General features: G+C 36.3%; 1 protein-coding gene across 3 annotated transcripts in view; it reads right to left on the bottom strand.

The window, feature by feature from the left end:
* Positions 1-2,093: 2,093 nt before the first annotated feature.
* Positions 2,094-23,726, bottom strand: part of PACSIN2 (protein kinase C and casein kinase substrate in neurons 2) — a 64,231-nt gene continuing 42,598 nt past the window's right edge. The window contains exons 3-11 of one of the 3 annotated variants that reach the window (XM_065631054.1): positions 18,287-18,443; positions 17,323-17,558; positions 16,657-16,812; positions 15,369-15,544; positions 12,499-12,619; positions 10,260-10,384; positions 9,446-9,562; positions 8,289-8,485; positions 2,094-3,911 (exon numbers count right to left, since the gene is read on the bottom strand). In XM_065631054.1, coding sequence (XP_065487126.1) covers positions 3,799-3,911; positions 8,289-8,485; positions 9,446-9,562; positions 10,260-10,384; positions 12,499-12,619; positions 15,369-15,544; positions 16,657-16,812; positions 17,323-17,558; positions 18,287-18,443 — 1,398 coding nt within the window. In that variant the 3' untranslated portion in view covers positions 2,094-3,798. The remainder of the gene's footprint in view (positions 3,912-8,288; positions 8,486-9,445; positions 9,563-10,259; positions 10,385-12,498; positions 12,620-15,368; positions 15,545-16,656; positions 16,813-17,322; positions 17,559-18,286; positions 18,444-23,726) is intronic. The other 2 variants (XM_065631064.1, XM_065631074.1) reach the window with 2 other exon arrangements.

The raw sequence follows: 23,726 nt of genomic DNA, 5'->3' as shown, positions 1-23,726 counted from the left end.
GTTGTTTTGAGGTGGATGAACAACTTTCTGCCAAACCAGAAAGGTTAGAGAAAGATTATGTAATCTTAAAGTTATTTTTTAAACCAGATGCAACTCTAGGAAAACAAGAGGTACTGTTGCTGGATATCCAACCTTCAGTATACCATTCTCTATTCTATCCCTTCTCTTATATGTTTTAAAAGAATATACAGCTACCAAACGTTATTTTTAAAAAATCGAAACACCCAAATCATACCAGATTAGTACAAAACCATCTAATTTATTGTCTCTGATTTCCTACTAGAAGCGTATTTCTATTTATCTCCAATTGTGAAGTCTGCCTTAATTTTTGCTTTGCAAATGCTATGAATAAAGACATAATTGGAAGAAAACAAATATTAAAAAAAAAGCAGCTCAGCCATGGTGAGAACAGTAGTATTACATCAGACAAACATCAGATATCTCAACAAGAGATAATAGCAATGGGTTGGTTTATGACACTGAGGGTATAGCTTTATTTTTGACATCTAGTATGTTTATAGCAAATATATATATGTTCATATTATAGCTTACAAATAAATTAAGAGGCAGTCTAGGGAAAGTGTGTTCAAAATTTTGGTGTCAAGCATATAACAAAAAAAACCCCACTCATGGTGAAAGTGATGAACCCCTAAGAGATGTTGCTCAGAGAGGTGGTTGGATCTTCATCCTTGGAGATGTTCAAGACTCAGCTGAACAAGCCCTGAAAAACCTGCTGTAACTGGACCTGCTTTGAGGTCCCTGGCTGGGCAAGGTAGCCTCCAGAAGTCCCTTGCATTCTTGTTCTAAATTTGGCTATGATGAGTATATTCAAACTCTATATACTAGATAATGAGATAAGATCCATGTTCTTAAAGCAAAACTTCCAATTGAATTAATCTGTGCAATGTAAACAGCTGCTCATTCAAAATGAGGATGAAATTAGTCACTTTCACTTGACCAAATCCAAGTCTGTTTCCCAAAGTTCTAATTGAAATGAAGTATAATAAGAGTTTCAAGCACTTTAAATGGCCTATTGTTTGTATTTATTTGTTGGCAGTCGAATAAAAATATTTTTTAAAATGTTTTATAAGTTCGCCATTAGCTTCTGCTACTCAGTATTACAGAAGACTTTGGCCAGTTTTGGACACAGACACCCCCTCCACCTGCTCAGTACAAGATCCTGATAAACTTCAGCAAGTGCAGTGGAGGGATGTTGGCGGATGGAGCACTTGGGTCTGTGAGAAGAGGCTTGTTCTGCCTGGATAAGAGGTTAGTCTGGGGGTCGCAACAGCAGCCTTCTAGCACCTACAAAGAGGCTACCAAACCGACAGAGGCAGGCTCCATCCAAGCACAGCAGAATGACATGCAAAGGTCATAAATTGCAATAGGACAGGTTCTAACTGCAAATAAAATGGGGAAAAATATAATTAAGCATTGTAAGAGACTGAACAGAGAGGTTATAAAATCAGTCTTTGGAAGTTTTCCAGACTAGCTTGAAGGCCTGAGCAACCTGGTCTGAATGCAGAGCTGACTGTGCTTTAAATAGGGCACTGGGCTAGAGGCATTTCTTGGTCCCTTCCCTCTTGGATTCTATAGCGCCTTCACCGAACTGCACATCCAGCACAAAGAACTAGTACTTTATTTAGATTAAAAGATGTAGTATTGATGGGAGAGAAGAGAGAAAATTTTCAGCTAGCCATCACAAACACTACTATGTTAATTATTGCCTGTCAGCAAGAAAACTCACAAAAGGTAGAAGTTTCAGATACTCTAAAAAAATAGCTTAGCTGCTCACCAAAGCTGTATCAGGCTTGACTATATCACAGAAAGCAGCACCACAGTAGATTCTCCATACCCATAAAAGACATGGTCTCCTTCCATAAAGGTTTTGCTGCAATGTCTTGCCAAGAGCCCCTGTGCACAGCACCCCCCCTTTTTTGTTAACAGCACAATGCAATGATGTCATCCTCCACTTTATGGCTCTTCTAGGCAATGCAGATTTTATCACCTTGAATTGCAATGAAATGCACAGATTGTTTACTTCATAAGACTATTTTCACATACATTGAAATAGTAAAAGTCCATTCTGTGTATTTAAGAGATTAACAGATTTTATTGTTTTCTAAAATATTTTACAATACAGAGACCCAAACCAGTAATTCCTGACAACTTTAGTAACGGTCTTGTGGATGAGCAATTATGTTGGTAAGTTTTCCTTGACATACATATACATACATCCAACTTTCTAAGCTTGCACATTTTGATTTATTGAAAATTACTAAATATAAGCTCAAAAAGCAAATGATAAAGTCCAAAACTACCAACAGTGTTTTATAGTTACCTCAAAATAGATTTGTTAGCTTCATTACAGTGTAGCTTCCTAACATAGCATATTTACTTACCTGATAACTTAGTTTTTTAAAACATAAATCTGCTATAATTTTACAACTCAGTTTTAAATGTCACAAATGCTTATACTGTCTGACACGATTACAGATGACTGAGTTGTAACTGCAAACAAATGTAGATTTTACAGTGTTCTGCTACAATAATCCATGTAAGGACTAAAGCTAGTTTATATTTTGACCCACAAATTTATCCATAAATACTAATTTTGAGTATGTTAGTGTATTTACTGTACTTCCGCAAATCTAATCACAGAATACTTTGTCTATGGTACAGTAATGAATACGGCAGGAAAGCAGATTTAAATATAATTTAAACTCTTAAAACAGTCTAAATCTTATTGACATCAAAAGGCTTGATAACTAATAGCCATGCTCTTTATATTTTGAAATATCAAATTATATGTACATATACACAACATAGACTCTTAATAAAAAGCATTTAGTCTATTTTACAGTCTTCTCTGTCCATAAAAATGAGCCTTCACAGATTGAACATTTCGAATCACCCAAAAATCTTTAGCAGTTTAAAGGAGATTATTTTTTTTCCCTGCAAACATGTGCTGGAAATAGCTACTAATCTGGGACTTATGCATAATTTATCTTTCTTTTGAGTGCCATTTACGATCTAGATGGAAAACTCTTAGTTTAAGTGTCAAACCACATAAACAACGTTCATAATAGAATCCCCACTCATGACACCTGCAGATATCTCTGCTACAAATAACCTTCCGTAACAGATATTTATTAAATACAGTATTTGTTTTACAACTTCAAGCCATGCCGACAACATAGAAAGATTACTACAACATGGAAAAAGTTTTCATTCAGTCAACTGGTGACTAAATCTATGTCATAATTTAAGTATTAATTGATAAATCCAAGCATACAAAAAGGTGTTTAACTACATAGCATTTAAATAAAAAAATACTGCATCTTTCAGACATCGCTAAGAACAAATAAAAAATTAACTATAATAATCTTTAAAATTCAAGTTGCAAGTTACTGAAGGTCACTTAAAATATCTGATTAAACAAAAGTGAGCATAAGCCACATATCTAGGGTAGGATGAGGCACAAGCATAGAAAATGCAAGAATGTTTAGGATTCACAATAACCACATGGGAAGAAAAAGCTTAAGAAGTATTTTTCCTATCATACTATTTTTTCAACCTAACCCCTTTCCTTTGCATTGTGCATAAGTTTTGAAAACAATGTCAAATTATTAGTTCAAACTTCTGTCTTTAAATCACCATGATCTCGGTATCAAGCTCTCGCCTTTTCATTAAAATATATACACTCTATATATCACTCAGCTTCCTCTCACTTTAAATATATACTGTACAGGCCTACAGAGCTTCTGTAACACTTCTTTATTAACTTTGTCTCCTTTGTCACTGGATTGGTTCTACATAGTTTGCTGGATATAAACCAACTTGTCCATTGTCCAGACGCCCTTTGCACCAACCCTGCTCATCTTCGTTCTCCATTTTAGTTAACTCATCCCCTGAAAGAAAGAAGGAACATTGTTAACAAACAATAACCTTTAAAGTAACAACAGGAAGATAATATGACAGTTATCTATATGTCTACTTTTTTCTGTTGTCCACCCCAGGCCCTGGTAGAAACTCCCCCTTCTTTGCTCATCATGCTTTTGATATTGAGAATACCACTTGCAGATTTGCATATGGGATGAAAGGTCCCCAATTTCAAGAAAATAGGAAGAAGCAAGCTACTGTGAAACTGAAACATTACATTATGACCTTTTCAAAATACCATCAATGTTTTTTAAAGCACAATAAAAAATGCAGACTTTTGAAGTTATATACAAGTGCTATTTCGCTGTAAGATCGAAGACTCCCTTACACCTAAAGGGTGTGAACAGTCAAAGATCATTGTGGGTAATACAACTACCTCTAAACAAGCAGAATAATCCTACATTTAGGACCTTCAACAAAATGTCAGTGCAAGTGAAATGTATGTTTCATTAGGCTTACTGTCAATATACATGTTTGTGGAACATGAGGAAAATGTTACAAAAATTAAGACATGGCAGTGAAATTCTCTTGAATTGTACTTGCAGCTTTTCAGTATGCCACTATTAGGTTGTGATGCAGAAAGATTTAAAGGAATCTTCTACCTTACACTTCATTACAGCTCTCTCTCTCTCTCTCCTTTCCTCACTTTATGATAAGAAATATAAGGGTTGAGATTTAACTTCCCCTTCGAGCACTCTAGCTTTATATTGTTGGAAACCAATGTACAGTTGTAGCTCCAGAAAAAGTAACTCAGAATTTGCTTCCTAACTTACACAGCAAAAGATGACACTGATTATCCATTCAGACACACATTAACTATAACGTAACATCCTTTTGACAGTCACAGACGTCTAATCTTCGACATTCTCAGGAAATACTTTGGCATTAGAGAGTCTGCAGATTCCAAGGTGCTGTATATTAGCAAATGAATGTCTACCTCAGCCAGGCAAACAGGGCCACACGGAATAACAATTCCTCATGTACAACTTATTTGTGTCAAATTATTTCCCTAGATAAAACTGATTTGTATTTCATCTTAGTTAGCAATAGGAAATAACATTCTGAAGATATTAACCACTGAATATAGTCCCCAATGGCTACAAATATACAGTGTCTTGGTATCATTTAGGAGAACATGAACTAGCCAAGGGACTATAAATTCTTTGGTAAAAATGGACAAGCTTCATAATCTTCTCAAGATATCCATCTTCTATAGCTCCTCTGTTAGATAGAAAAGGTTACAGCCTCATCTCTTCTAGTTTGTAAATTTACCACATAACTAATAAGAGAACATTATGAACAAATGTCTGGCACCGCAGACTGTACTGGGCTTATGGAGACATTTTACAATTTTTCCCAGCATTTCTAGTGCTGCAGAATGAGGGTACAATTCTAAGCCTTCTCACCACTGCTATGAAGTGTATGTTAATAAAGAATGAAAACAATGACTATGAAAAAGCCACACTGCGTTAACAGTGAGCCTCAATGCAGCTGCATCTGTATTTACAGCTAGGACTTGGAAACTCAGTGATCTTGGAGGTCTATGAAAATACTACCACTTTTACGTGGCATCTGCACAACAGTTACAACAAACACAGTCTAACAGCTGCAATAAAGACAGCATATACAATAATACGTTTTGACAACATCAGGTGGTCTACATTTACTGTTGCTATTTCTTCTCAGCCATGGCAGAGGCACAGTAGGGTGAGATATACACATGGTAAATGGTTTGTCCCATCCCATTACACGATTATAAAACCTCTCATAAGATATGAATAAACAAAGTTATTCTTCCTCTTTGGAAGCTTCCCATAGTTTTTTGCAAAGAAAAAAACCCACAAGATATATAAAGTATTCCACTAATAAAAAGGAATTTCATGTATTTCAAGTACATTTAGTGGACACTATGCAGAGCATATATTCTCCAGCATGTACCTAGAAGTAGTCATTAAAGATTTGTGGGCAAATTCTTTGAATACTCTTGGAAATCCCATCTGAGAATATCTGTGTACATTTAAACCAACTCCTCAAATGCATTAAGCTTCTGCTGACAGCTGCTTAGGAGTCTAAGCATAGTCTGCATAGAGCATGGGAGTGAGTACAATTTAAATCAGCTCCTGCTTGACCCGGTGAATTTTCCTTAGCCTTTTGTATGTTCAGTGTAAACTTAGTCACACTAATACTTCTGCCTGAAAAATGAACATGTTTGACTCTAGCTATTCTGTGATTCAGCTTCTGTAAGGGGATTCATAGTATAGCATGTCATCCCTTTCCTACAATTGATACAATCATACTTCGGTGTTATAAGATACTTTAATGCTCTTCTTTCAAAGGTATTAAGATATTTTTTAGTTAAGCCTATGTACATCTCACAGTTCATACTTCCTGTACCTTATTTCTACAGACCTCACACTGAGAACTACTTGGTTCAAGTAGTTTAATGCAAGTCACACTGCTGGTACAAAAATCACACAATACCTAACTTTGTATTTAGCCATTACATGTGCGTATAAACATTGCATAGTTTTGCCACTGAAAGACTCGTTATGATAAACCCTTGGAATGCCACCCTGTTGCTTCACAGGCAGAATACATATATTTCAAGAGGATTAGCATACTTTCATCCCCTGCTGAGAAAAAAGGAGCAGCTGAAGTCTACAGAATGAAGAATATTTTTATTGCTGTGCATTCCAGAGGAAGTTCCAGATGTTTTGTTACTACTGTCCTTCTGTCAGGGCACAATTCAGCAAAATTAATGGACAGACCAACCCATTCCTCCTCTCTGGAAGCCTACAATACTTGCCTACTAAGAAGAGTAGTCAGGTATATAGAGTTTCACTACTAAAAAAGGAGAGAGGTGAGTGAAACGCAGGAGCACCATCACCTGAGTTGTGGGAGTTTTGGTTTAAAAAACACAAACTGCATTTAGAATGTGACCTGGAAGTACACTGTTCTGAGCAGCACTTTTCTCCATAAGCAGGATGGAAGTGTAGTGGTTCACTGATTAGCTACATCATTGACTTGTCTACTGCATTAACTTTCAGCTTTAATGGCCATCTAAGACCCATAGCAGGTGGTGCAGAAGTACCATACTTCTTACAAACCCCAGCTGAAAGGGAAGGAGAACCACAAGTTCTCTCAAACAACCGAATCCCGTTTTTCCTCTACGAGTAAATCAATCATTACAGGAGAAGGAAGTAAATGGCAAACAAACAGGAAGAGAGAGGAAAACAATGAGAATGCCTACCTCCTTTTCACAAACTGAAGTTCTGTTTGCTTTTGCTAAACTACTTCTGCAATTTCGTTCTGGAATTCCTGGTTAGTAAACTTTTCATGTGCAATTCTGGGCAAGACAGTAGAACAATCGAAAAGCATGGACAGGGTGTAGATTTCACCTTTCATCACTAGAGGGTGCTGCATCCAGGCTGGCCGGTTTACGAGACGCTTTAAGTCTCCTACGTCGGAGGCTGAGTAGGATGCCCAGGCACTCAGTGCACAACAGCTGGTAGAACCAGCTCAGACAAACTGGAGGCAGCAGCATCCATGGCGTGCAGCCACCATACCCCTGTGCTAACTTCATGTGTGTGGAAACAAACTGTGGCATGGGGCTCTCCTGTCTGTTGCCTCTATTCTGTTCTCTGAAATCCCATTGCAGTGAGGTAAAATGTAAAAAAAAAAAAAAAAAAAAAAAAAAAAAAAAAAAAAAAGACAGCTCAAGGGAAATACAACATCCTAAGAAGGGAGATGTATAGTTAGTGTACCGTAATACAGTGTAAGATGAAAAAAAAAGGTAAAGACAGTTACTGTGCATAACATACACTGAAGGGGGATGGAAAGAGAGTAAGAAATTACCTGCCCATGACTAAGCTTTCAACCTTAAAAACTTAGCACTGTAAGAAATTGAAGGTCAAAAAAGGGATACTTCCAGTTTAAACAGAAAAAAACATCAGTTGATTAGATATTGGTTTAAGATTAGCTGCTGTAGTATTTTCCTTTCATAAAATAAACTTTATAGCGCTGGCATTTCTAGACAGCTAAAAGCAGCAGCTGTTACTGTCACCAGCTAAGAAAAAGAGACCAGATTATCAATCCTGCAGCTCATTTTGTTTAACACAAGACAGAAGAAAGGAATATCCCAGACAGACACATCCCAACACATTCCAAATAGATTAGAAGCCAGTGCTTCCAGTGAATACTAAGAAGCTCTATTGGCGGAGGGGGGGTTAGATAAGATCCTGTAAGAGGAGTTGTACTTTCAGAGAAACAGGTGACTTCAGAAAGTAAAAGCTCCTCCCCTCCTTTCTCCTTCTGACAAATATTTTAAGTGAATGCTGTAAACTTACCAGCTTTAAAGCTGAGCTCATCTTGCTCTTGGCCCTCATAGTCATAGAGGGCCCGTACTCTCACCTCCATTGCAGGAGAGGTATCTTCATCAAATGGATTGGTGTCTCCATTTGCATCAGTGGAAGAGAAGGGATTGTTGGACTCTTCATCAGACCAATCTGTAGGGTAGCTTTGGTTTTTTTCATAGCTGCTAACACTGAAAACAATTTTTAAATTATTCTTTTCTGCTCTTAAAATAGGAGACTAAAAATACCACTAAGATATCAGTTCCCCTAATTAAGCTTAAACTCCACTTTAAGGCCCAGTTTTGAAGCTTTATTTCTGGTATCTTCTCACCTATCTCTAGCTGACAATACCTTATTAAAAAAAAAAAGCATTCTTGCAGTACATTTATGAAGTCAGAAAAAGGCAAAAGAAAAAGGTAACAAAGACAACTTATCTGCAAACTCCAAAAACTTCTCTATCAATAAATGTATATAACCCATGGGATTATTTACTCTAGAAAGCCAAAAGGTATGCAGGTAGTAGATGAGAGGAATTATCTGGTTTAGGATAAGACATTTAAATTGCTTTGCAGAACTTTCCTCCCAAATCTCTATATGCCTCTACAATAGCTTTCAATACTTTTTGTATGTTGCAATCCACCAAAGAAACTTCATTATACTGCAACAACTTGATCATTTAAAGGAAAGTTCAGTGTTGAGCATGCACATGCCATTTAAGAGAGTGGTGTGACATCCCTAGGTGTGCATACTGAAGCAACAGGAAGCTGTTTGAGAAGGTCCTAAATAAAAAGAAAGCATTCGTAAAAGCAGATTTATTCAGCGAGAACACACAGAGCAGTAAAGCTCCAGAAGCCGTTTCACCAGAAACACACGTCAGTTTTAACATTTTATAGGGCTGGTAAAGGAAGGAAAAAAGCAACAGCTGTTCTGTTAGCAACTGCCAATAACCCCAGTACATTCAAACCAAAGATCAAGGCAACAGATATGGCATCTGTTGAAAAAAACAAGTTAGGTTACAGTGTTGCTTACATAACTGCTCAAAAGGGCATCATGCATTGACCAGCATAGTGTTATAGAAACCAAAAATAGAAAACCCTGGATAGAGAAAGTGCAAGTGTGGAAACAGTTAAAAAAAACAACATTTCACCAACTTTTTGATCTTATTGTCCTCCTTTTCACTGACAGTACTCCCAGTATCATCTTCATCTTCAAATGGATTGTAACTTGATTGTACTGACTGCACTGTGTTACTCTGGACACTAAGACTGCTAATTTGGAAAAGAAAGAGCATTATGGTGACCCTATCTGTTTAAGAGTGAAACACTGTCATAGGTGTCCCACTGAGTGTATTTTCTTAGCAGATCCCTTCTCCAGCCAAAAAAAAAACCAAACAAAAACCAAACCCCAAACAAAAACCAAACAAAAAAACCAGACATCTACTAAGTGTAGCATAAGACCCAAGAAAGTTTGGGAAGTCTCACATACAATACATTCCTCCAGAATAAGAATATCCTTCATAATGTCTTTTTTTTTTTTCACTGCCTGCAATAAAAGGCAGTGCAGTCTTCCTAGCCAGTTTCGTCCCTTTCTAAAGCAGCTGATGTTAACAGTTTTGTATTAATCACATCCAGAATTCTGAAGTGACTAAACATTTTGCAAGCCATGATTTCAAAGTATAACTGTCATTTCTAGAAATGGGAAGATAGCAACAGATTAACTACCAGATTAGTTACAGGAAGTTCAGTTTCTCATGAAGTTTGGGTTCTTTTAATTCCCAATGGAAAGAGAACTGGAAAATGGAGAATAATTTCCAAAGTATTTTGTAAGCTGCAGAAACACATCACTAAAAATGCTCACAGGTAACTAACATTTGGTTGGACAGTGACTTTTTGATTCTGTAGAGCTTAGTGTACTACAATATAAGAATCCTTTCCAATCAGTCTTTTTAGGCATGAAAAAAAATACCTGCTATGTTTGTTAGGCTGTGAAACTTGATCTCCTGTCTGATTAATACCAGTCAGAGTCACTCCATCAGAAGCCTTCTTCTTTTCTCTTCTACTGAGAGTGCGATTCAGATCTGCAGACCATTCCTACAAATGAATGCAAAACGCGATTAAGAAAATTAATTGAACAAGTCATTATCATATTTAATTTTCAGATTGAGTTATGGAACATATATTTATACATACAGCAGTACAATTATTTTTAAAAAGATAAGTTACTCTAAATGTTTCAGTTATAGTTCTCATCTAGTGCCTACCCTAGCAATGCAAATAGATATCTGTGCTACTCACAAAATCCCAAGGTTATCTGTACTTGTGAACATCCTGAAAAGACTTAGAATACCAGATATCTGGCAGACAACTGGAAAAAAAAAAAAAAAAAAAATCAAAGGAGTTGGCCAGTGCAGCTTTTTACAAGTTGTACTCAGAGGGCTCACTGTTTCAAATAATGCCAAGACATGTGGCTTTAAAAGGTAAACCTTACATTTAATTTAAAAAGATATTATAATCCAATTTAAGACATGGCTTACTTCTCAAGAAGTGCTCCAAGAATGACCTATGAAGAAGGTCATTGTATAACACTTGTCCTGTCCCTAAGATTTGAGCCCTTAAGGTACTTCGCTTTAGATTTAGTGAAATTTACTATCCTTAAAAGCCATCCATAAAAGTTAAGGCTCAAACCAACACAAGTGTTGACAAGACTCATGATGCCATTTGTAAAGTATCTCCTCCTCGATGTTTTGAACCATCCAGATGTTTCGGGAGGCAGGCAGACAGGCATGTAAGTCCAAACACAACTTCTACCTATCAAGTCAAACTAAGCTGCGTACTAATATAAACCAGAGAACAACCTGCATGCAAGCACATATCCTATGCTGAGACATGTTTCATTTCAGAAGACTTAAAGGTAAAAAAAATGTTTGATAGTTTGCTACACAGAAGATAGCATTTGAGATAAGTATTTTTAATAGGAAATTAAGATTTTGCGAGTTGCTATTTCTACTGGTTTATACATGTAGCACAGTCAGTCACTCAAGTCATTTCTGGCCAACTTTTTTTACCTCATTATTTTAACTTTGTACACACATATATTGGATTTCTGAGTTACCGTAGTTTAAAGACCACTGACCTATGTATATGAGCGGTTTATAACGCAATTTAATATTCATTTGATCATGATTTTTTTTTTTTACTTACGTCATCCTTGTAGCGTGTAAATGAGAAAACACTTGATTAGAAAAATAGTAACAACAGTATTTAATCTGTTAATTATAATGCTTATGGAAAAGGATGGTAATTTCCCCACATAGAAGTAACTGTATTTCAGTGCTTCGGGCAAAGAAATTCTGCAGTGTTATTATTAGTTTTCTTCCTCAAACCTTCTAATCTGAAGTTACTCATATTTTAAAAACAAGTGATATTTTCCATTATGGTTAATAAGGGAACAGTGAACACTCTAGAGTTGATGCTTCCACTCCATTAAATTAATGCCTAGAAATTATTTTAACTAGACCCATGATTCTGGTCAGACAAACTCAATTCTTGCCATTTGATACTCTGATAATATGATCTTCACTGATACATTTTGGTACTTGTTTCTTATAAGCTATGTTGAAAAAAACCCCACCACTTTCTTTTGAAGATGGCATTCAGCAATCAAATTACTAACTGGTTAAAGATGGAACTTTTTTCATATAGCAGTATTGAAAACACTTGTTAAGATTCATAAATACCAATTTTCAGGGCTGATTGAAGCATTTAGTTCAAACTTTTTCAAAGTCTTTGCTGCCTACACTATAATTACCTGCTAACAGCAAGGAGATTCAGATTGAAGTCTGACACCAAAGGGGAGAAGTAAAACACACGGGATAACATATACAGGTGTCAGAGGTGTATCAACTAAACCATGGCTTACAAATGACTTCAGTAATGCCTTTAGCTTAAAAAACCCCCCAAACCCACTACAGAGCTTTTGTTTTACCGCTTTTCTGGTTAAATAAGTGCCTGATAAAATCACCCCCAAAAGTTGGGGGATGAGGAGAACCCAATGGAAATCAAGAAAAGAAAACTACTATGACTTGTAAAAACAAAAAAAGTCACTGCTAGAAGCCTGAATTTAAGAGTTACTCCAGAAAGGTATATGACCAAAAAAAAGAAAAAATAAACAAAATAAATCTGGGTTTTAAGTACTGTGACCTTACCTCGAACTGAGGCCAATTCATTGTCATGCCTGGACCTTGATTCGCTCTAAACCACCGTAAGTCTTCAACAGCATCTGCTGTTTTGATATTCTGTTCCAGCTCACGGTAGATATTTTTGTAACTGCAAAACAAATTTGTCTTCAAATTTAATAAAACATTTAGAAACATGGCAAATCACCTAGTTAGATTTTTTAAAAAAAAGTTCACAACAGTATTGAAAATCTTACAGCAAGACAGACTTTTTAAAACTCCGGCAGACCTATTAAATGCCTGTAAAAAAGGAAGAGCAGTCCAACACATAAGCATGCTGAAAGTCCACGAAAGTTGACGAAAATATTAAATCCTTATTTGCCAGGCTTTAAAATTATGACTCTAGTGTAAAGTAACTTAATCAGCTGTCATTAAATGCAGGATTTACATAGGAATGTATTTAGATTACTGAATGCCAATCTTGAAGTTTCCTGAATTTAAAAGCTTGCCTACAAAACAGTAGAAACTGTTTTTGTGAGAAGTCCATAGTATTCTGTGAAAACTCGTGTCTTAATCCAATGAGAATTGTAAGTCATTATAAAAGTCTCAAACCTGAAGCGGAATTAAATGGGTTAAAATTTCCCTATGCAGATGTAGTATCTGCTAACTGCTTTTGTTGTTTTAGGTACTGCATGATTTTACTAACTGCACTATTTATACAAAATATCAAATACTACAAAAAAAGAACCTTACTACTTATCTCTAATTCTTTTTCATTGAGTTCTCACAAATGTAAAGGAAGTCATGCTGCAGATGCAACTTTGGTCCCCTGATGCCAGACCATGCACATGATGTATTCGCTCTGTAGCCTGTGACTACAAATAAAATTGTTTTACATGAAAAACCTCAATATGGTGCAATATGGAACTCAGAGTACAAAGAGATCTTAACACACCAGCCACAAGGCTGAAAATAAGACACAGAACTGCTAGTCTCTATCCAAGCTAGAGTGAATTTGGGAAAACCCTGCCAGACCAAGTCACACAAAATTTAGAACTAGAATTCATTGGTGCTACATTGTCAAGGAATCAAACTTTCTCAATTTCTGTATATTACTTGACTGCTTTAACATGTATGTGGTATGGATTTTTTTTTCTACATCAGTGGTTCTTTGAATGTATTTAAGCAATAGAAAGGCATGTCTTTTGAGAAAGGGAATAAGTAATTTTGGATCATTCACTAGCCATCAGTTAAATCAACAATAAACTGGAGGTCTACATCTGTAGAAAACAGGGCAGGGCTATTTTCGGGACTGTGTTCTTCAGCATGATTAGTCTTAAGAAGTTAAAAATCACTCCTCCTTATACGCATTTTTCTACACTTCATCTCTGTATATTCAAAGAGGCAGAGATAAGCAAATAGATACACAGTTACAGTTGCTTTATCCCTAGCTTTTTCCCTAATAGTTCTTTTAGTTGTTTGTACCTTATTAACACACCGTAAGACACCAGTCTTGAACCTCCTAAGTATCTTAAAAGCAATTGGTCATCTTCTGTAGTCTTCCCCCAACCTTGCCCTTTAAGTCAACTATTTCTCTTTTTTTTTTCTGTTCTGTAGTTTCTTTCAAGCTGATTAAACTGAATTCAAATTGGCAGCAATTTTAACTATCCACTCTGATAGTAAAAAGAACCTGTCTTCCACAGTGGTTCCATAAGAACTTCGAAACAGCCCCAAATTACAATGATGCTAAAAATAAGTGATCTTGCCCTTACCTATTGCTTCCTCTATATTTGTTCTTGCCCCTGTGTTACCCGCTTTGCTTATGCCAGCACTAACATTGGTGTGACTGCATAGCGAGTCAATTTGAAACACTGATCAGGGTTAAAACCAAAGTAGATTCTTCTTGCCCTAGCTTACCTTGATCACCTCCTTAATTGCACTGGTTGTATTACCATAAGAGTTTTGTCACTAGCAGAAGAGAGAACAGAAATGGGCTGCCAGCCAGGAGCACACTTCTCTCCTCTTAACTGAAGTGCCAGAGTGCACATGAAACTCTGCTGTTACAAGTGGCATGCAAAATTCCACTTGTGGTACAGTATTTGCTGCAAGTATTCCAGTTTCTGTCTTCTCAAATACAAGAGAATACAACTTTATAACCACTGTCTTGCTGACATACCAAAGTAGCTTAGCATCAAAATGGCCTGTAGTAGTTGATGACATGCCACATGGCCTGACAAAATAAGCTGAATGAGCTCTGGGTTTGAGTTCCCTCCAGAAGTTTAGATTTCTTGGAATGTAGTGAGGAAGGTTCACGCAGAAAGAAGTACAAGACATGCTTTCTACATACTACAGTATAAAGAGCAGACTTCAAAATTAAGATGGACAACAGTTCAGTGTCAGTCAACCAATCATCTTTAACATTTATCTGCTAGTTAAGGTAATTCCTTTAGACTGAGCTCTCATATTTTAACAGTAGATGTTTATGCTATGAAGTTCTTGCTATCTTACACTAATAAATTCTAGCTTATTCTCCAATAAACCTTCAAGACACATAATACACTAAAACTCTCCTTTCCCAGCCTTTGACCCAGTATTTTTTTGATTGCAAGCTCTGAATCCTTTCTAATTGGCATACATTTGACCATAAAAATACAATAAGAATGAGGGTTTCTTGGTTTATTTAACACTGTGTTAAAAAAAAAAAATCTAGCAAATGTTAGGGATAGATGCTGATATGAACTTAGACAAAACAAAGAATGAAGTTCTTTCACTTACACTTTCAACAAATTGAAGAAATACATTAGAAACAAATCAGATTCCAAACTCTGATCTACTTCAAGTATGAATTACTTTTCACTAAGAGTATTAAGTATTAAGTTTGAAGTCTTACGCAGTTTTACCTTGCAACATTAGACAAGTCAAGGTGTTTTTGAACTTCCAGTAACACTTCTCGGAAGAAACGTAAGCGTTTTTCCTCAAACTGTTGACACTGTTCAAATACCTGCTCCATGTTTTCCATATATTGAGGAGTGGCATTATCTAATTCTTTCAGTGATTTTTCATACTTTTCTTTTGTCTGGGGATGGAAACCAAAAAATTAGCAATATATTTTATTACTACCCTACATAACAGACTTATCAATGTAGTTATGGCCAGGATTTAGACCAGAAATTACCAAATTGCATTCTCTTTTCATGAGCACTGTACCTGTGTTAGGTCACGATGAGAGAGTTATCTAATAAAATTGCAGAACAGTTACAATAAAGTTCTAAGCCTCTCCTCTGGCTTTTTAACATAAACCACAACAAACATTACTGTTAATATTAAAGATAAAAATCAAAGAAGCCACAGAGTAAATCAGAGCAGGCAGTCTTTCAAGTTACAGGTCCCTTATTTAATGATCTCCAAATAACTTGAAAGTGTTGTCTTTTCCCCTTCAGTAATTTACATAGTCCACTTTGAGTTATGACCAAAAAACAAACATTGTATACATGCCCGTGAAAATAAAGTGCATATGCTCTGAGCTCAGTTAACAGGTAGAACCTCAGACTCTAACACTCATTTACAGAAGTAGTCCAGAGACAGGCACTGAAATATCCCACCCAATGTAACATCAGTCTTCCAGATCACAGAACAGCATCCTCAGAGGGAAAAGATGTCTTTGAAGAAAGTCGCACTAAGCAAGCCTTTTGGTAGCAGCCCACTAAAGAGATAAACCAAACTGGGCAACAGAATGACATTTCCACAATTGTATTTATTTTTATTTAAATGGATTATGTCAGTTTACTTTCTTAAAAAAAAATACATTCTGCAGTCAAGAACGACTACAAGTTTAGATGTTGTCAGCAAGCTTTAAGCATCTATCTCACAGCCTCTCAAGAGACATAACTCAATCCTCACTACTAAACAAGTAGAACTCTGTCCTAGAAGTTCACTGTCTTATTCTGCTTCCTTCCCCACTGAAAGTACTTACATGAAAGAGAGGGAACACATTATCTGTTCTTCACAGAAGAAGAACTTGGCAATAACACATGCTTTGGAGAAAACTCTACATTTTGGTATAAGACTGTAACTGAAAGTGAGCTGCACTGCAGTCCACAAGACATTAAGGAAGAAAAAAAGCTTAAATATGCACAAGCTATAGGTTAAAAAGCCTGCATATAAACAGTATCTTAGCACAGGATATACCTTTAGTACATCTTGTTTGCTTCTCTCCACTTTGTCTTGTAATTTCTTAAGCTGTTCAGGATTTAGTGCTGGATCAGCTTTGCTGTTTGTTTCTCTGGATATAGCCAGTTTCTCCTCCTTGCAGGCTGCATGGTATGCTTTCTTTGCAGCTTCCACCTACAAAGTAGGAAATTATTGTAGTACTTACGAATCAGCATTCTCTCACTATACAAGAAATGACACTCATACAGCTTAGAGAAGCGCAGAACAGACTCAAGAAATGTTTACAGAAAGTCCCCAAGAGAACACTTTTTCCTCATGCCCATGTTCTCCTGCTCCCCTTCTTCTACAAACCTGTTATTTAAGAATAATGTTACACGACAGGGAAAAACACCTATGTTTTCCCCTTGCTCATTTCTTTGAGCAATTCTTAACTTTCAAATGCACAAAATCAGACATTGTTAAAATGATAGCTTAAATTCTACTTTTTGCAGATTTTCACTCAAGTCATCAAGATTAGTAGAGACCAAGAGAAAAATACTTATTTTCAGAAGAGGACAGAAAGCAAGAGATCTTTTTGAGAAAGGAGGGTCCAGCAGAGAGAATAGGGAGTTTACTCCCTTATAGAGATTTGAGACATTAATATATTGTAACACAGGATATCTAATACATAATCTACTGCTGTACCTCTTTCAGCTTTTTTGCCCAGGGTTTCTGAGCTTTCCTAAATCCATCTTCTGCTTCTTTGGTTTCCTTAAATCCTCCCATCATTTGCTTATGAAAGGCTTCCTTCTGCCAGTTCTTGATTTTTTCAAAGTCTTCATTCATCAGTGAACCTTTTACTTCTAGATGTAGTTCACTCACTTTTTCAGCTTCTGACATAAAAGCACACCAAGCCCTTTCTACTGTTCCATACTGTGGGCCTAAACACAACAGAAAGTGTCATTCTCAGTAACCATCACCCACATGGAACTTATATTTTCAAGAAACTACCTGAAGCTATTTACTTGTATTTGCTTGTAAACAGCAATATTGACGCAAACCTAGAAAAGGGAACAGCTTATTTTCAGATAAACTTAAAATATTAAAATTTTTTTACACCAGAAGAAATAATAATCATTTATTCTGGCCTCTTTCTCCCTGTACCATGATTTTCAGTATCCCACCTGTTAGCTCCTCTTTGAACTGCCTTCAATTTCTCAACATACTTATTTTTCAAGCATGGATAACCACAGAAGGACAAACTATTTCAGAATATATTAAAATGGTATCAGATTAGCCTGCCATTAGAGCAATGTCTAGCTCTTTTATTACTAGCCTTTCTCCGATAACCACTGTCCCCTTATTATTCAGACACACTTTTCAAACAGTCTTTTCTCTAGAACTGAATCTATTTGGATACCTCAGCACTGGAGGCAAGATTCATCTGCTTCAGTAACAAACAAGCAAACTAGCAAAGGAGCAGGGCTTTGTTTGTTTTTCATTAAGAAAAGCTTGATCATTTCTTACATTACTGAGCTTTTTGCAAAGACTCCATTGTAGGCAAAAAAAGTACAGAACTTCTACTTTGTACTTACCAAAACAAAGATATCTATAGAAACACTTTTTTGATTTGAGAAAGTTTTCAGAGTTCAAAATCAGAGTGCATTACCTTTTTCCACAAGCTGTTTCCACCTTTTTGCCCATTCTGTAAGCTGCTGAGCATAGACCTTCTCTATTCGTGCCCGTTCATGAATACAATTCATAAGATCATTGCAAAGTCTGTGACCATCATCAATTCGTTTTACTGTCCGCTTGTAATTTCCAACCTGTAAAGAGACAAATACTTAACAATACCTGCTTGAAACCTCTGAAAACAAGACAAATCTCTAATTAACACAAACGCTGTTACCTAGGGGCAAGATAATCTACTAGCAAGAATTAGTCAATTATAGCGTAAGGCATTTCCCAATTAATCCTGAAGCCTAGCCATAACAACACCACAAAGGCCATGAGTTCTCCTGTAAAAAAGTTATTAAATTTAAAAGTGAAAGCTTTGTTATATTGTATTAGTCCTGCAATGTAATTGTGGGCAGTCATCACTGTTGTCCTCCATTATTATTGCTTGGTAATGTTTTAGATAGTCAAGATTTTTAACACAAATACAGTATTTCCCTCTGCCATGCTTATTATTAAGTACTTAATGCCTTAATTTTATGCTGTGTTTTATCTTTCTGGATTAATAAAACTGCAAAGACATGCAAAGGAGTATTACAACAAGCATAATATAGTTTAAGAATACAGTATGGACAAACCACAACCTTTATATATACAGCAGAGACTAGATGTGCCCTTTGTTATAGCTGTGCTTCCCTGCTGCCAAACTCTATAGCAACTATTTCAAAAGTATACTATAGAATTTAATGTGGAAAGATGCTGACAACGACATGGAGTTCCCATACCTAGAATTAACTTGCGAATTCTAAAGGAAAAAAACCACCATGGTTTCTCAATGTGCAAGATACAAAAGGATGAGGATATGGAGAAAAATGCTCACTATATAATGAAAATCCATCATACAATTAACCCCCCCCTTTCACTTTCATGTACACACCAACATGGAATCACCAATCAGATGACTGAAGGGAAAATAAAAAAAAGCCTGATACTGCTCCCAGAGTAATATTTCCACTGATTTCAAGGTCACTCAGGTTGGCTTTTGTAAACATTAAACAAGACTTAAGAACTTGGTTAAAAGAATTTGCACAGCCTATTAAATATCACAGTCAACTTCTTATCTACCCTAACCACCTGACTGAAGAAAAAAGATTAGCAATAAAGCAGTAGATTAAACATTTGAATACTTAAAGCATGTTTGTAATTCTTACATTTGAATCATATCCGATTCATATCTTAAATACAGGGAACCACCCAACATTTAGGTTCCCATTTATTCAGAATTTTGTCAGCAGATGTACATGCAAGCCATCTGCTTAAGGAAAAACTCCTTGAAGTATCCAGGGAAAAACTCTTAAGTGCTGGAAAAATAAGTGACTGCGCTGATAAATACAGACATATATAAGGACTCCTCATCGAAGCTAGGGGGGAAAAAAAAAAATCTAAACTATCAATGAAAGGACAAAACCCAATTCCTTTAGACAGCAGCCTCAAGCATTTGGGCTTGGTTTTGGATTAGACCCATTTCAACAGATGAAAGAAATTTACGTAGCATCTAAGAAAAGCATCAGTTAGCAGTCACTGATTTGTCTAAATCATGTAAAAAAAGTACACATGCATTCTGCACCTTTAAGAATAAGTCACAATATAATTGAAGATAAGAAGCTACCAGCATCACGAAGAAGCTGACACCAAAAATCAAGACAGTCAGTGCATCCATACCAAAAACAGATTTCATCTATTAATAAGAAAGTATGAAAAATAACCTCTCATCTTCAGGAGAAATAGAAATTGAGAAGTATGCAGTTTCAAACTAACAAAGTACTCTAATTAATACAAATACGTAATCAGAGAATTAAGGAAATTAAGTACCTCAAAGAATATTTTTCTACAGCCTTTGTAATGGAAGGGCAAATCATTCATTTGCTCAAAATCACTCCAGCTGTAGGTTCACAGCCAGGCAGACTGTTAAAACAGGTTATGCTGGCTTGGCAGAACTACTGAAGCCTTATATTAGCATCAATTTGTGTCTCCAGTTATGTGCTCAGGGATTTATGTCTCTAGCATGAACATTTCCTTTCATAAAGTTTCACTATGAAATTAGCATTTTAAATGCTAATATTGAATGGGAGCTGGCTGCCTCATGGTATTCTTAATGCTTTCATTTTGTGTTATCTGAGCAAATTCTAACCTCATGGTAATATCTAGCAGTTGCCAAATCTCAGGCAAGGTATTCAGAGGACTGAATTCAGCTTACCTATTATGGTTCACTCACTAGTATTGCATAAGGCCACCTTGAAAGGCCTGTGTGCAGACCACAGATAATTCACCCATGCTATCTCCTCCACAGGAGGACTGAAGGAATTAGCATCACAGTTTAGAACCAGTATAAAGAACCACCAGACCTACAACACTAGAAAATAACAACCTTGTATTCCAAAGAAAGCCTTTTACACTAATATTTTCAAGGAGAAAAAAAAAACACCAACACCAACACCAAACAAACAAAACACAAAACCAAACCAAAACCCAAACAAACCAACCAACTCATCACCACCAACAAAAAAACACATTAACTTGATTTATGAAAAAGTAGTTTAAAGTATTTTAGACATCATACTAAAATTTCATGCCTTAAAAGAAATGCTACAGTTTTGGGAATACCGCATTTTTCTGTGTTTCATGACAAAGAACATAAGGGATATACTTGGCATTTAATAAACCTAGTGGTGTATTAAAAAACTATGCATTTTAAGATATGGACACTACAGTGACAAATTGTTTTGAGAAGTGGAATGTGCAGCCTGCCTCTGTAGAAGGCAGGCTCAGAGGAATGACAGCACAATGTATTTAGACCACAAAGCCAAGTAAAGGGAACTCTAGTCTTAAAGCAGCTGAGGAACTACTACTAACTGTAGATAAGTTAGAACAATTAAAAACCTATAAACACACTAAAGACACCCTGAATTCTGGAGAAGAAAAATTTGACTTAATACACTCTTTTATTCAAGACTATTTTCTCCAAATTCCTGAGATAGACTGCAAACATTCTGCATGACCTTCCCCCTTCCCAACTAGTATTTGAGCTAAAACAAAAATGACAAATTCTTTTATTTGTAGCAACCGACCAGGGAAAAAAAAAAAAAAAAAAAAAAATCTGTTTCTTTGTTTCAGTCAGAGCCATGCTTACATAACACCTTGCGATTTTCAGATTTCTCATTTAGCTCTGTTCAGCACATAAACATATGATTTTGCTAGTTAGAATAACCTTCTGATCATTCTCAGCGCTGGGCTATTACTTGTTAGAGAGCAGACACCTAAGACATGAAGTTATTAGTTTCCTTGTTCTACAAATGAAACATTTGTTTCAGCAAGGTAAATTGTAAGATTATAAACTTTCTTACAGCTTCAAGAAGGATGAGAGATATTTTAAAACTATATCCTGCTTTCATTTTAGCATCAACACTTCACCTATCTGAGACATTTTATTGCATAATACCAAATTCAGTTGCTGTTTACCCTTAGTTGCCAGAAACACTTCAAAGGGAAATAAGCCAAGGAGTTTATTTCTTCAAAATACCACTATAATAATCACTATATTGATGCAATCAGTGAATTCTGTGAAAATTGTGATTCAGTTTTGTCTCCTCCCCACCTTTTATAAGTTAACCACCAGTTTCCCCTTTTCCATCGCAAAAAACTGAGCTTTGCTACTAAGCAGCTTCAGTTGATCCAATTTTGCCCCATTTATATCTCTTCTAGGCATTATAGATGCCTTCAGATCTCCATTGTGCTTAGTCAAGGAAACATTCCTTCTCATTTTGATATTTCCTCTCGTGTGCACACACAGCAATGTCACCTCAAATCCTTTTTCAAATCTGAGATTTAGGGAATCTGTAATAACCAGAGAAAAACACACAAGCACACTGTGATGAGGCATTTAGCATGGTATAGTCAGCAGTCCAGTCATCTCTCCTTTGTGACCACCACTGTACTAAAGTAGCCACGCACTGCCACTGATATGATCTTTAATGGGAATATTTAATAGGAGCTTAGAACCTCATTATTTTACAATTTCACAACACTAAACACAAGAGGAGAGTCTTAAATTATCTAGGCTCCCTTACCTCAACTAATAAACTTTTTTTTAACGTATTCACAGAGCAGGATAAAAGTCTATAAAGGGTTAAACACACTTAGCAGGTTTTTCTGGTAGATTGAATGGTTTAAGGGTATTTTAATTTGTTAGCAGCCTAGAAGGTGGCAAATATTCAGCTATTGCTAAACTCTAGCCAGTTAATTCTGGTGTATCATGATAATTGCTATAACCACAAATATTTCAGGAGTTTCAAATGCCTGAAGTAAGATTTGATGTCAACTCTTTTTCCAGGCTTGCCTAGCTTATTCATAACCCGTCAGCCTTCATGAACTGGAAATATCTGAAAGAAAGTCAGTCACCGTAGCATACAACAAGGCTTTTTTTATGGGCAAATATTCCTAGGCAGGAAACACAATAACGCACTTTGAAGGCTCATCAAACCTACGCATACTGATGGCCAATATGAGGACACACTATTTCCAGCATTCCATTTAACCATGACTACAGTTTCTTTCCAGCTATGTCAAACAGGAAGTTCCCAAACATTTCAATTAGCATTAACATGTGTAATACTGTGGGGTTTTTGTAAACAAAAATAATTATCTTGGTACATAATTGGCACATACACAGTACCTATGAGCAGTAGCTCTGTGTAAGTTTAAGTTTACCCATATAAATGCACCACTGGTTGCAAGAAAAATCCCAAGGAAGCTCTTAAACTGACAAAATCTGAAGCCAAACATACCTGTGAGCAAACACCTGGCAATATAAATGGAGAACATGATATTGCTCAATGTTGGAAGGAGGAAAAAAAAGCATATAGGAGATATGACAGGAATCTACTATTGCAGAGTCCAAATATTTTTAAAATGAAAAAGCAAAACAGAGCAGTCTGTTTCATCAGCAAAAAGCATTCGTTGACAAGTAACTGAAATCCCTCAATATAGGAACACTTTTTCAATATTCAAGAGTGAGTTTTGGGAGCTTCTGCCTCTTAAGTTCCCTGCATCCAACACACACCCCCTCAACAGATCTCTCAGGCAGATGTTGGCTGTCAGCAGTCGGCATGAAGCACAGGTATCAGGAATACCAAATGGACAGGACTAAGACCATCTGAGCAGACAGCTTATAATGCAGCTTGTGGGAGGCATGTCTCAGATCAGCTGCCTGTGCTATCCAGACTGTTGGGTTTGGGCCTTGCTCTGGGGAGATTAGGCATGCATATGGTGGCCAAATTTGATTCACCCATAGTACATAGGGGACCAGCTTCCCCTTTCTGAATAAATTGAAAGTCTTCTCTTGCTAGTGGATATCTCAGCAAATACTTCAGAATGCA

The sequence above is a fragment of the Caloenas nicobarica genome, chromosome 1 (assembly GCF_036013445.1).
Source record: "Caloenas nicobarica isolate bCalNic1 chromosome 1, bCalNic1.hap1, whole genome shotgun sequence".
Lineage (NCBI taxonomy): Eukaryota > Metazoa > Chordata > Aves > Columbiformes > Columbidae > Caloenas > Caloenas nicobarica.
This window is presented reverse-complemented; position numbering and strand designations above follow the sequence as displayed.